This window comes from Periophthalmus magnuspinnatus, chromosome 6, assembly GCF_009829125.3.
Source record: "Periophthalmus magnuspinnatus isolate fPerMag1 chromosome 6, fPerMag1.2.pri, whole genome shotgun sequence".
NCBI classification, from domain to species: Eukaryota; Metazoa; Chordata; class Actinopteri; order Gobiiformes; family Gobiidae; genus Periophthalmus; species Periophthalmus magnuspinnatus.
The window spans coordinates 7,905,313-7,920,086 of record NC_047131.1 but is presented as its reverse complement, the minus strand read 5'-3'; the positions used below and the strand labels follow the sequence as shown (position 1 = coordinate 7,920,086).

The 14,774-nt window shown below is 36.2% G+C and overlaps 1 protein-coding gene across 3 annotated transcripts in view; it reads left to right on the top strand.

The window, feature by feature from the left end:
* The window catches only part of LOC117372854 (AP-3 complex subunit beta-2), a 61,452-nt gene that overhangs the window by 19,500 nt on the left and 27,178 nt on the right, over nucleotides 1–14,774 (top strand). For all 3 annotated transcript variants that reach the window (XM_055222257.1, XM_055222258.1, XM_055222256.1), the window contains 9 exons: nucleotides 960–1,034; nucleotides 2,291–2,386; nucleotides 3,261–3,421; nucleotides 4,066–4,132; nucleotides 5,226–5,408; nucleotides 9,976–10,173; nucleotides 10,790–10,887; nucleotides 13,369–13,423; nucleotides 14,235–14,306. In XM_055222257.1, the coding sequence (XP_055078232.1) occupies nucleotides 960–1,034; nucleotides 2,291–2,386; nucleotides 3,261–3,421; nucleotides 4,066–4,132; nucleotides 5,226–5,408; nucleotides 9,976–10,173; nucleotides 10,790–10,887; nucleotides 13,369–13,423; nucleotides 14,235–14,306 (1,005 nt within the window). The remainder of the gene's footprint in view (nucleotides 1–959; nucleotides 1,035–2,290; nucleotides 2,387–3,260; nucleotides 3,422–4,065; nucleotides 4,133–5,225; nucleotides 5,409–9,975; nucleotides 10,174–10,789; nucleotides 10,888–13,368; nucleotides 13,424–14,234; nucleotides 14,307–14,774) is intronic.

Here is a 14,774-nt window from a genome sequence, read left to right as displayed (position 1 = left end):
TGGTTCAGACCTGGTTCACACCTGATTTAGACCTGGTACTTTTAGACCTGGTTCAGTCTGGTTTAGACCTTGTTTCAACCTGTTTCAGACCTGGTTCAGTCCTGGTTCAGACCTGATTTAGACCTGGTTCAGACCTGCTTTAGACCTGGTTCAGACCTGGTTTAGACCTGGTTCAGTTTTGGTTTAGACCTGGTTTAGACCTGGTTCACACCTGATTTAGACCTGGTAGGTTTAGACCTGGTTCAGTCTGGTTTAGACCTGGTTTAGATCTGGTTCAAACTTGGCTCAGACCTGGTTTAGAGCTGGTTCAATTTGGTTTAGACCTGGTTCAGTCCTGGTTCAGACCTGGTTCAAACCTGGTTTAGACCTGGTTCAGTCTGGTTTAGACCTGGATCAGACCTGGTTCAGTCTGGTTTAGACCTGGTTCAGACCTGGTTCAGTCTGGTTTACACCTGGTTTAGACCTGGTTCAGTCTGGTTTAGACCTGGTTTAGACCTAGTTCAGTCTGGTTTAGACCTGGTTCAGACCTGGTTTAGTTTTGGTTTAGACCTGGTTCAGACCTGGTTCAGTCTGGTTTAGACCTGGTTCAGACCTGGTTCAGTTTGGTTTAGACCTGGTTCAGACCTGGTTCAGTCTGGTTTAGTCCTGGTTCAGACCTGGTTCACTCACTGTTTAGTTATCCATCTATTTTCTTTGCTTTCTTATATTACATTACTTGTGTTTTAATACTTAATCAAATTTTGTTGCTAAAAATGTCTTGAAATTGTGCAGTTTTTCTGTAAGTGGCATTGCCTCTTCACAGATCAGACTTGTAACAACAATACATATGTTTAATGCCATGTGGAACATTTCAGCCACAGGTGGTGGGCCCTCCTCCTATATACAACATAATATACAAACTCTTAGACATAGACAGAAAAGTTGTATTGAAAGTTCACATCTTATTTTTGTTCACACAGATGATCGCCCGAGGTAAAAATGCGTCTGACCTCTTTCCGGCTGTGGTCAAAAATGTGGCCTGTAAAAACATTGAGGTGAGTGAAAATACTTTAATATACTTTTAAAACTATAACTGCTGTTCTGTTCCTTCTGTTACGAACCAGCTCACGCATTTTAAGGAACATTTATTATGCAAAATTGACTTTTTACTACCCCCGCGACCCGGCCCCGGATAAGCGGAAGAAAATGGATGGATGGATGGATGGACTTTTTACTATGTTATATCAAAAACAAAATCTAGAGTTGAATTTTGTTTCATTCATGCTCGTTTCATCAATACAAAGTCTTTATCTGAGCACTCAAAAATGGTCCCTTTGTATTTTGCCCAAATTGTTCTGTCAAAGGTTAAAAAAAATAATAATAATAAAAAAATAGAATTCTTAAAATCAAGAAGCAAGGAACGAATTATGAACATAATTTTTAATTACATACAATTATATAAAATTGTAATTTGTTATTTACTAGTATGAGTAAAAAAACTCATGATTAATATTTTTTTTCATATTGCAAAAAATAAAAAAATACTGGTGAACACTGCCTCATAGCTGAAGGAAGGAACTAACCACACTGAAACTAACACACCTATTTGTTTATAGTTTCTGTTTGTTGGCTAGTTCTACTGAAGTGTCAACTGTGCCTGAGTCATATTTTGCATAAGCGTTCAGGTTCCTAATGGGTGTTTTCACACCTATTAGCATACTGGCTAGCAGTATTGTTTTCTTTGTTTTGATTTATGTCTGAAGATGGAGTTATAAATAAGAGATAAATGATGTCTAAGCCCCCCATTCGTGTTCAAAGATGCAGATCATCTTTGATCATACCTGGACGACTGAGGTATTACGCAGATGTTTTTTCATATTGGCTAGCTCAAAATCTAATCTAGCTAATTGCTGTTTGAGCTATACACAAAATACATTATATAAATAAAGTTGTATTTTTTAAATCAAAATGACAATGTAAATGTGTAAACCTTTCTGGTGAAGACATCGGTGTGTAGTGCTTTATCAAGCTGTTCTCAAGCTGCATCACTTTAGTTTCATTTGGCTCAAATTCAGTAAAATTACATATTCACAGGCCTTTATCAGTCTAACAACTAAACAACTAACTGATTATACAAAGTAAATTAGGTTAACAGAACTGCAAAACAGAGTCCTCCCATTGTCCACAGACTTTAATATTTTAGTCAAATTACACCAACCTTTATCTCAATTTGAACAAACAGTAAATTCAAGCCGCTGTTTTGTTAAAATAAATGGCGTAATCTACATATTTCCTGTTTTTTGCCTTTTAGGTGAAGAAGTTGGTGTACGTGTATCTGGTGCGTTATGCAGAGGAGCAGCAGGACCTGGCTCTTCTCTCAATCTCCACATTTCAGCGCGGCTTAAAGGTAAAACTCACATTTAACTGAGCAGCCTTTCGTTATTCTGTGTCTGTGTCTATGGAGGCTTAAGTTGTCTCTGAAAACTCAGCCAGGTCAAAAACTTTCTGCACTTTCCTTTTGGACTTACTTGCTTGCACCTAACTGTTCCCCCATTTGGATGGATTTTTCCATAGGTAGAGGTATTCTTTTCTGAACTCACCGCAACTTCCTGTGTCTTTATGACTTTCTTCTTAAGATTTAGACAAGTTTTGGCCCTTGTTAACATTATGGTTGCCAGGTAACAGTTATGGAATCATCTCTGTGTACGTCGCATCTGCTGCCCATGTCCAACTAGAACGTAAAATTGGCAAGGTTTTTTTGTGAAATCTTCAATATAATGATATGAACTATGTTTTGTTAAAGTATCACATGAAAAAAGTAAAGTATTAATGTACTTGTTTAAAAATTTACTAAAAGAGTAAAAAGTAAAAATATTTTGCATACTTTTTGAGATCTTATAAAGTTTCAAATGTAGTGATTTTGATTTTGAATTTTGTTCAACAGAAATAATTGAATTAATAGTTTTTTTCAGCCCTTATAGTGGGTCTCAAATACTGTTACTTTTCAGTCCTGTTCAAAAATAGTAGTTGTGAAGTAGAAAGTATAAATACCTGCTTTCAAATGCAATGAGGTATAAGTAAAAACTATTCACTTAAGTAAAGTACAGATACCTAAAATTTGTACTCAAGCACAGTACTTTACTACTTTTACTTCCACCACTGTTAAATAGCACATTCCACCATACAATTTTGACCTGTTCTCAGTGTTAAACTATAAGGATTCTACAGTGTTGTGCTGCACTTGAACTCTACCCATTCATGAATCCTGTTGTGTTATGTAGGATCCAAACCAGTTGATCCGGGCGAGTGCTCTGAGGGTCCTGTCCAGTATCAGAGTGACCATCATCGTCCCCATTATGATGCTGGCCATAAAAGAGGCCGCCTCCGACATGTCTCCGTACGTCAGGAAGACCGCAGCGCACGCTATTCCCAAACTGTACAGGTAACCATGGTTTTCAAATTCTATAATGTGATGACGTCATCCTCCCAGATGGGGCGAAAATTTACTATATTCGTTTCATCTGCCCCTCATCTGTATTAAATATTACTGACCTATACGATGGTGTGATGTCATGTGAAACCCAACAATTTATACAAAATGAATAGAACTTGAACTATAATTGAGTGCAAATTATAAATAGTTGTAAATTGAAAATGTGTGTAATGATTTTGACTCTTGTTGTTGGCATGAAATTGTAGTAAAAGATTTTACAGTAACGTAAATATAGTGGTATCTGCAGAATTAATTTTTGACTATTAGTGGTAAAAGGTACTACTGCTATTTACGTATGTATGTCAGTAGTAGTAGTAGTGGTAGCAGTAGTACTAGTGGTAGTAGTAGCGGTAGTGGCAGCAGTAGTAGTACAAGTAGCTTTAATAGTAACAACCAATAATACAATTTTTTAAGAAAGTAATATTTCTATAGTTCCATGTTTATCAGCTGCACACCTCAAACCTGTGTGTTATTTTTTTTTTAAAAACATTGTATTGAAGCATTATTATTATTTCAAAACCAAAATAGTCTTCCATGTACACTCCTTTAAAACCTCCAGTTTAATTAAATGCATTTTCTCTTGTCATTCACAGCTTGGACCCTGAACAGAAGGATCAGCTCATTGAAGTCATTGAGAAACTCCTCGCTGACAAAACTACGGTTAGTTTTAAAAAAAATTCTTTGTTAAAATATTAACTTTGATTTAAAAGCCCTGTACACAATTTTTTTCCATGTATTTGGACAAAATTTGTCTCACCCTAGTACAGATATATTGTATAAGCAGCTTGTGAGTTCAGAATAAGTCCACTGTGTACTGCATCTAATTATAAAGCAGTTTATTGTCCAATAATTGTCTAGTTGTTGTTAGCATTACTGTGATGGCAAAACTCTGGTCTTTGAGAGTTTTGAAAAGCACTTATGAACTCATTGCAGTGAATAATTAGGACGCTCAGAATGCATGAAGTAAATGAGGAATAACTTTGGACCACTGTAAAATCAGACACAGAGGCTTTAACAAACACTAATCCCAAACTCCAGTATTGTGTCCTCTGCCTTCACTGCCTCTAGAGTTGTTTATCTTTTGGTGCTAAATTAACACAGTGTTTTGCATCTGTTCGACTGGATAATTAATCAAATGAATCACGGAGTTGTGTAAGAAAATTAAAAGCAATTATTCTCCTCACATCGTACAAACAGAAACAGAAAATCTGCACAATTAGGCAGAAATTCTTTGAAAACACATCTTGTTCCCACTGCGGAGGACTTGGGCCCAGTAATTATTAATAGGCTAGCTAAATGTGTTGGCTCATTTGTATTTTTTAAATGTATTTATTTAATTGTGTTATTCATGTCATATGTCGAGCTGTGGTTGACTAAAGATATTCTTGGTTGACTAAAGACATGTTCTGCTGATCAATTAGGCAACTAAAAAGTGGGCATGGCAAAAGCTTACCTACAGCCGTAACTGACACATGTCGCCAGGTGTTTTCAATTATCAGATTTTTCTTTTACATGTAAACACAAAAATCTGATCTAATTAGTATCAGTACAGCCAAGGGTTAGTAGAGGGTGACCAGACGTCCCTATTGACCTGGGACAGTCCCAGTTTTGAGCCCTGTGTCCCCTGTTCCAGCAGATTTATACAAAACCACTGATTGTCCCAGTTTTTTTTTTTACAAGAAATGTTAGTTAGTAGCAAAAATAGATTTGTCTGGATTGACAGTATGTTGTTGTTTTATGTATCTATTTGCAGTTGGTGGCAGGCAGCGTGGTGATGGCGTTTGAAGAGGTGTGTCCCGAGCGCATTGACCTCATTCACAAAAACTACAGAAAATTATGTAACCTGCTGATCGACGTGGAGGAGTGGGGACAGGTGGTCATCATCAACATGCTAACGCGCTACGCTAGGACGCAGTTTCTCAACCCAAACATCAATGTGAGTGCTAATTTTTATTTTTGTTGATACTTTGCAGTGACATCACGCTGGTGGTGTTCTACATGTATGTGTATTGGCGGAATGTTCAGCAATTGGTTACACAATGCACACATTAAAAAACACAGACAAATAAGATTTAAGATTGTCTGAAAAGTTAAGAAAAAAAAAACAAAATGGATTTAAACACATTTTCAGGAGCCTGTGATCAGTCCGAGCGTTCATGGTCCAGTTTAGGTGATTTTCAACAAAAAGGTGAGAGTGACTAACTGAAAAACGGTTGGCTAATGCTAGATGCTAATGCTAGTTTTTGACTGTAATGTTATTTGATCAGGACTTGTTTAACAGTGCAAATCAGCTCACCTGTTGTAGTTCCAGCTAAATCAATTCTTCTTGTCAGATTGTGTTAAAACAAAACTCAGATTAAAGTCTAACTTGAGTAACAGAGCTTCAAACAGAGTAGTACCTTCAGTTAGCGTCACAGCCCCATCATCTGACATCAGCTGAAAAGTATCAATATCAATCATTCTCAAAACATTCTATTCTATTCTGTTTATAACAAAAGATTTCAAAACTGAAACATGTTGACCACCAAATAAATACATTTAAAAAAATTTAAAGTTGTACTATGTAACTTTTCTAGTGAATAGTCTGCCACGCGCTTGTCTCCAATAAAATGTTATTGCTTTAGCTGTAATGTTCTATTGCATTTGTTAAATTGCAAGTATTTTTTTAGCCAAAAACATACATTCTTACTGTGAGCAGGGTGACCTCTCCACAGATATGACCTGTAGCCAAAATTTACATAGTACGTCATCAAACTCTTGAAACCTGCCCCACAGTTGAAGTCTTCACTGTTAAATAAGGGTCCACTGCAGGCTATTTTGTGCTGTGTAATTAACTGATTACTAAGGACTTTTCCTCAGGCTTATAATGACTAAACATCACCATTTTTTACCCAAATAAATGAGTGACATGTTTCATCTCCTTTCTTTAGCTACACTAGCAGTCTTAAGTTTGGACACACTCTTTTTCCATGTATTTTTTCTTTAAGCTTACCACGTTATACATTTGATATTTTATGTGTTACAAACAAAGGTGATAATCAGGCAAAGTAGGAAGTATTTTAATATTCTCAAGTTTGCCTCAGCCTTAAGGGAATAGGCAAAGTAGAGAAGCTCTGGCAGAGTGTAGCCTACCATTTCACAGAATGCAAATTGGATGCAAATACACAAGAACCTGCCAAAAGTTTAATTTAATGCTTAGCTGTACTTTAGCTGTATTACAATTTTTATGCCTGAGTCGTGGTTTTTAATATTAGTTTGCTCTGTTTTCCAAATATTTCTATTATGTATACGTCATACCAGTGTTTTTCTTTAGATTTTCTTTAGCCAACAAAACCTTCTTCCATCTAGACTGTGATTTTAGACTCCCAGATGTGGCAAGAGCCTGTGTTTCTCATTGTTTATCTGCGGTGTACTTTACCATGAAATATCCAAAAATGTTGAGCCTAATCATTTCAATTAGTGACTAGACCTCAGTTGGAGTGTTTGTCCACTGATCAAAAGGTTCAAATCCCACTCTTGACATAAACATCATTGGATGAGCGGTTAGAGCCACTGACTCACAGTTTGGTGGTGGGATCCAGCTCCCACAGATGAATACTGTTGTTGTGTCCTTGGGTAAGACACATGCTCCACCTCTCCCGCAGTCTCTGTGTACACTGGTGTATGAATGTGTATGTGAATAGGTGAGTGGTTTCTTGATGTAAAGTGCCTTAATCGCCTTGAAAGTGGAAAAGTGCTACACAAGAATGTGACCATTTACCCTCCACCTCAGTGTATTACACCAAAAATCTGCATATTAACAATTTTCATTAGACTTCCCCAATTAAATATTATTGGCCTACAGAATATTTTAACCTGAAACTCAGCAATACATTAGTCTCGTCTTTTAGGTTACAACGCAGACACTGTGAGATTTTTAAAAGACCAACATAATTTGGGTGTTAAAAGGCCTTTAGTTTGACTTCAGGGTTGGTGCAGTTTGTGGAGGGCAAAAATAAAACACACACGGGCCATGTAAACCTCTGCACTTTGTGCCCATTTGATTTTTGTTTTCAAATGTGAAATCCAAAAACTTTGAACATTTGTATGATTTATTTTACAGTTTATGGCAGTAGCCGATTCAGCAATGCATTTAAATGAACCTTTTATTATTATTGCTGCTGATGTCGTTTTTATTGTTGTTTTATTATTCACAGTCCGTCACTTTTGTACCAGTGAATATATTTAAAATCATGTATTTCTCTTATCTGATTCTAGTCTTTAGGGGACATACAGTAAATACATATTTGTATAGTGAGCTAAATTGAAAGTAGCCTGCAGTGGACAGTTTAAATTATTCCTTTGTGGGATATTATTCTACATCCTCAAATCGATCACATTCTGCTGCCAGGGATGTGAACATCATGAGGTTAATCGATAACTGTGATTGTTCAGTTCACAGTATAATTGTAAGAGCTAAAAAATAATAATCGTGACCATTTTCTGTTCACCTGAATTGTACTATTTTGCCGTATAGACTGAAGTGTTTTTATTTGACCTTTATCTAATTGACCCTATCCTTCAGAAAGTTTGGTTTCATTAACCACGTTAAATCATGTTTGTTTGTTTGTTTTTTTCTCATATCTTCCTAAAATTTGACATTGTGACATCCCTACTTGGTGCTATGTCACAATCCAACTGTAGTATAGGTCACATTTAGGCTTGATGAGGAGGTTTTGCTCTCTTGGCTTACAAAAGTAACCTTTCTCCTGTAATTTGCAATAAAATCCAACAATAAAACCTGTTAAACTTTGCTTAAAGTTCAGCAGACAGTCTACAAAGTAGATAATAAAATATATTTACTACTTTGCCTAAAGGACACCAGCACAGAATGCCTGGTTTATCAACTCTGCCTGTAACACATACCTACAGAAGACATGACATATGAAGCCAGATATGTGGAATTATGTAGCAAAGACTAAAACAGTTAAATAACTCAACAATTAAAAAATATAATATATAATAAAAAATATAATATATTTTTGAATAAATTCCTCAAAGTAGCCACCCTTCGCTTTGCCGTGCTGCAAACCCTTGACCTGCTCTCAATGAGCTTCTTGATGAATTCACATGAAATAGTTTTCACTTAAGGGTCAACAAATGCCTAAAGTTTTTTGATGCCTTCAGTGAGAATCTACAGTGTAAATAAAAGAAGAAAAAGTGTGTTCAGACATTTGACTGGTCGTGTGTGTCGCTTTGTCTGGAATCTCCACAGACATCAGAGCAATTTATAGTTCAGATCTGTGGAAAGGTGACCTGCTTCCAACAAGAACCCATGTTGTTAACTTTAGCAATACACCTGAAATTTATGAAATATCAATATTTACATTTGAATGGCATACTGTGGAACATTCCATGAAAAGCTCCATGGAAACAAGCAGGTGGCAGTCCCTCCCCCAGGAAAGTTACCATAGCGTACATTTAACAATATTTTAGTCAAATTGTACATTGCATTGCTTTCTTTAAAAATGATAATTAAACTGCAAAGTTACAGAACCATAAGGAAATAATAGCCAGGTTATAGTCAGATCTTCATATTGTCTCATTTATGGTGATATAGAGAAATAAAGTCTTTAATATGCAGAGTGTGTTGATTACACTCCCACAAACTTTGCCCATAAATCTGAAAGTATGGCCCAATCATCGTCTGTTTAGTGAGTGTGTTCATTTTCATCAGCACCTGCCAACATCTGTCTCCCGAGAAAACAACAACAAGTAAATGAGGTTTTTAAATAGGCTGTAAAACACTGTTATAGCGCCAATTCATTACCTAGTATAGATTTGTCCTTCTTGAGTAAAAAGGCACTCCCATATGTGCTGGAATATTGGTTGGAATGGGCATAACAAGACATAATGCTTTCAGACAAAAATGTATCTATCTGTCTATCTGGCCATTAAGTGGGCAGCTAATGGGGATCCTAATTAAACTTGATAACGATGTTGAGAGTTTTAGCAGATTAACATGATGAAATGTAGATAAAAAAAAAAAAAAAAAATCTTGCTTGGGATTCAGACCTGTGAATCTCTCTGAGTTTAGATGGGTGTGATTGACAGATGGTTTAGCCAATCAGGGACATGCTTATCAGACAAAACATTGTGGATTTCTACAGAGTCAATGAGCAAAGTATTAAAATGTGAATCTGAGGTAAGATAAATTTGACATCATTCTGGATTTGCCAGACAAAAAAAAATCTATATTTTTGTCAAAACAACAAGACCAAGTGCCATTTGGCCTCTGAAATCAGTTTTTGGAGTTCCCATTTGTACATTTAAATCAGAACACCTATATCTCGGGATTCCTACTTTGATATCTGTCTAGTAAAATATTGATAGCACTTGTGTTATTTTCCTTGAACCAGAAGTGAGGAGTCATTTTAGCTGTTTTACCTTGAAGAATAAGCTCCATGTTTTAGTGCCGAATTCTTATTTAGTTTATGCGTTTAATTTAGTTTTTACCCCTGCAGGAGTCTCTGCTCGAGGAGGGCAACACTGAAGGAAAGACATTTTACGGCTCTGATGAAGACGAGGATGAGGATGAGGATGAGGAGGAGAAGGAGAAGAAGGCCGAGGCCCTGGCCAAAAGGAAACCGTACGTGATGGACCCGGACCACAGACTTCTGCTTAGGAACACCAAACCTCTCCTACAGAGCAGGAACGCAGCCGTGAGTAACAAAAACAACTGACAATGCACCAGAGTATATATGATCCAGTACTGTGTGAGGGGACTTCAGTACAAAACTACAGTCTGTTGGCATATTATACAAAATCAATATTTTTCCTCATCAAAAACATGCTTGGAGAGGTTTTTATATGTCATCCATGCATGTTTGAGTAATCTAGTGATCTCCTCTTAACTCTGATACTCCTACCCCTTTTTAGCATGCTTCACTGTTTTGTTTATGTGATGATTACTGAGTTATTCAGACGGGTGCACTGAAGCTTTGACAGAGCCAGTGTAGTTTTTAATAAGGTTGGCGTCTTACTTTTAGGTTTAGATAAGTGTTCATTCTTTTAAAATACCATATTTGATGTTGCAAATTATGTCATGGTTTGTTTTTCCAATTACATCAACCTCAAATTTAAAACAAGTAAATGTGAAATTCAAGCAGTTACGGTTCTCTGAATCTTAGTTTCCCAAATACATTTGAGTCATTTCTTGAACAACTGCTTTTACTTGAGTGATATTCATTTAAACAAACTTTACTCTTACTACAATATCTGTCTGCCTCTGTATCTAATTTTTTTGAAAGTATTTATTTTGTGTCTCTTATTTTGAAGGTGGTGATGGCCGTTGCACAGTTGTATTTCCATCTGGCTCCTAAAGCAGAGGTCGGAGTCATCGCCAAAGCTTTGGTTCGTCTCCTCAGAAGTCACAGGTGAAGAATTCAACCTTTCACTCATTTTGTGCTTCCTTCCAATCCAGGCGTATTTACATATTTGTCAGTTCACTTTTATATTCTTACCAACCCTTTATATTAATGATGCTAATGTTGTTTCTCTCTTTCTTCTTCTGAACTAGCTAGCACCAGTGCATTTATTTATTTAAATTTACAAACGATTTAAAAATAGTTCATACATTTACTTCTATGAAAGTCTTCCCATGAGCTACCCTAGCTTATAGAAGGCTCCAGACACAAATATACATTCAATTCAAGTTTATTTTTATAGAACATTTAAAACAACTTTAGTCGACCAAAGTGCTTCACATAAAAGTCAACAAAAAAACAAATATACAGATAACACCATACATAGGAAAAGAACAATAAAACACCAAGATATCGTGTCACTCTAGTGTTAAATGCCAGGGAGAAGAGATGAGTTTTCAGTCTAGTCCTAGACTGCTTAAGGAGTGAGCACATCAAAGAAATAGACTGTTAAAATGGCCAGCAAGATGAATTCTTCCAATGTTTGTGGTCCAGCTCCCACTGTTGCGATTGCACCAGTCTTAAGCAGTAGTTCAGACCAATCACAGAGCAGCATTGTGGTTTGGGCTTAGCTCAAGGTGAAGTGCCCAAACAAAGCAAAACAAACATGGCGATGCCGATGTACTTTGATGTACTATTTTAGTGGAAAGACTAGTGAAAAATGTGCAGAGGGAAGCACTTTGACCAGATTCAAATATTTGACATGTCGTCATGGCAACATGTTGATGCAGCAGTTCACAATATCAATACTGTATCACTCTGTATCACGATATATTGATATTTTTATAATTGAGCGCATCCCTACTAATGTTCTAATTTGAAAGTTGTAACTATCAGATCATATTAAACCTCAAATGTACATTCACTTGACTTGCTTCTCACTTGTTTGCCAATTAGACCCAAGCATTCACCCAACCTCAAACCCCAAATGATAACAACCATGAAACGCAGCACAGTGTAAACCCGTGGGATGAGTACAAATCTGCTTTCCCCCGAAGCACAGAATGAAATTAAACAGGAGGAGACGGGGTAAACATGAACCCATAAACCACAGAGACGGCTGCTGGCTCTACGGTGGCCTGGTGGGCTCATAACTCAGCGCTCACTGGCAGCTTTTTATTGAACAAGCCTCCTCTGGCTCTGTGTGTGTGGTTAATGGCACTATCATTCAAACAGCAGCACAGTTCCAATGGGGCTCTCTCCAAAATATAAAGCTCTGTAATGGAGTTTTACTTATATACTATGTTTTTAGGATGTCATGTTGTAAAATAGTAGTTTATTGGGTGCGACAGTAGCTGTTGTTACTTGAGTGTTTGTCCACTGATCAGAAGGTTGGCGGTTTGAATCCCGCTCTCAACATAAACATCATTGGTAAGACCGGTCAGATCCATTGACTGCTCAGCAGATGAATGCTGTCGTTGTGTCCTTGGGCAAGACACCCATTTATTATTAGAGATAGGCCAATATATCTCGATATTTGCACACAATCTCCTTAAAATCTCCACTATATGTGTGTGTTTGTGTATATATATATATATATATATATATATATATATATATATATATATATATATATATATATATATATATATAGGGTTCCAAATAAATAAATCAACAGTAGGGTAAAAATTAGGAATACCTTTATCCAACTTTTTCAGGTCCGACTGCGATACTTGGCTTTGAGTATCTGTTGTATCTAATGTTACCCGATATCAAGCAGAATATCAAGCCTTAAAACTGTTTTAACATGTCAAAATTGCTCCTAAAATGCTACGAGATTTTATATGGGACTATTACATTGACTCCAAACCAGCTGAAAATAACAGAAAACAGCTCTCCATTAAAATACTCGTTAATAAATCCCCAAACGACCATAATTCTGTCCCAGAGTCTGATTTAGTACAATTTTGAAGATGAAACACTTACCTCTTCCAGAACGATTTACTTAAGTTTTAAGTACTGCAACCAGTGTTTAGATCCACCAAACAATCTTCATAAACTTTGCTGCTCTTCTGTTTTTATTGCCGGTGGTCTACAGTAATGATGTCATAGTGTGAAAGTAACATCCAAATTCACCCTGATGTTTTTAAAGGTGAACAGGTGGAGTGTGGAGGGTCAATCACCTACTTCTCTCTATGGAGTTGTTATTGCAATGCCTGTAATGTTCCATAGCATGACTTATTTATCTCTATGGAAACAAGCTAGTGACATCACAGGGCCAAATCATAGGTCAGATCTTTGGAGGGGCACGAATGCATGTTTTAAGGCAATTAAAATATATGTAATTGAGTAAATGCAAGATGAATCAAGTTAAATGACATACTGAGGAACCTTCCAGACAAGGTAATAACATCTCCATGGAGAAAGGTTACGTAGTGCACCTTTAAGTATTGTTATATTTGTTGTGAAAATATACATGTTTTTGTCTTGCAGTGAGGTCCAGTTTGTTGTTCTTCAAAATGTGGCTACCATGACCATCAAGAGGAGGGTGAGCTATTCATTCAGTAACACACTACTTTACAGGCAGGCCCTTTATCATCAATAACTACATTTATTTGAACTATTTAAAGGTCCTATATTACACAAAATGGACTTTTGTGAGCTTTAAGACATGTTATAATATTGTTATCTCATCAAAAACATACCTGGTGTTGTGTTTTGTTTCATTCACACATAACCTTTTATTAGTCTGTCTGCATCTCCAAAGCTCAAAATGCTCTGTTCCACCTTGTGAAGTCACGAAGTAGTATTTTTCAGGTTAACAGCTCCTTTTCCCTTTAGTTCAGCAGAGATTGGCTATTCCATTGCTGAAATGATCCAAATGATTCTAGTGAAGGTGTGTGGAGTTTAAAAACATGATAAAGCAGTGTTTATTACCACATGATATCACAAGGTGGAACTGAGTGTTTTCTGTTTGAGAAGAAAACACTCAAAGAGCCTAAATGTACAGGGTTTGTGTGTTAAATATATGTGGATGAAATAAAACACAACTCCAGGTATGTTTGTGATGAGGAAACAACATTATAATATAAATCAGGAAATAGCGTAATACAGGCCCTTTAAGACTGTAGTATAAGACTGAAGTGTTTAGTGCAGGGCTGAGTGATTAATACAACTTTAATCAAACTGAGAGCCAATTGTTTCTAAGCACCAATGATCACTTGCCATTATAATTTGTTTTCAATAACAAATAGTAAAATCTAATTGAGAATCTGGATTGCTCAATAAAAATAAACAAGTTATTTATTTATTTATTTTTGCCATATCTCACAGTCTAATCTTTTGTCTCTTTCTTTCAGGGAATGTTTGAACCATACTTGAAGAGTTTTTACATTCGCTCCACAGATCCGACACAGATCAAAATCCTCAAGGTCTGTCCTCACTTTAGTTTACTCATATACAGATTTAAAGAGGACATATTTTAACAGATTATTGAATTCTGATGATAAACATTTATAATCACACCTACACCTGTTTCAAATGTTTAAATGGACATATGCAGTTGTTGTTATGGTTTTGTTTGTATTGTCTAAACTTAGCGCTCATGAAAAAGAGTCTGGTGTTCTTATTGAGCTTTCACTGTATAAATAAAGATAAATTAAAAATGAATTGAAATATTATGCAAAATTATCATCATCATCAAACTCATTGTTGTATTTTGATTCATAGACATTTGAGTAATCCTATATTGTGCAGTATCCAACGCTTGAGTTAATAAAATTATAAAAAATATCAAATTCCCATTTCCACATTTCTGCCACCTTGTTGTCTCCATGGAGATGCTACTGCTTTACTTGGACTATTCCACAGCACCTTATCTTGCATTTATTCATTTTCCA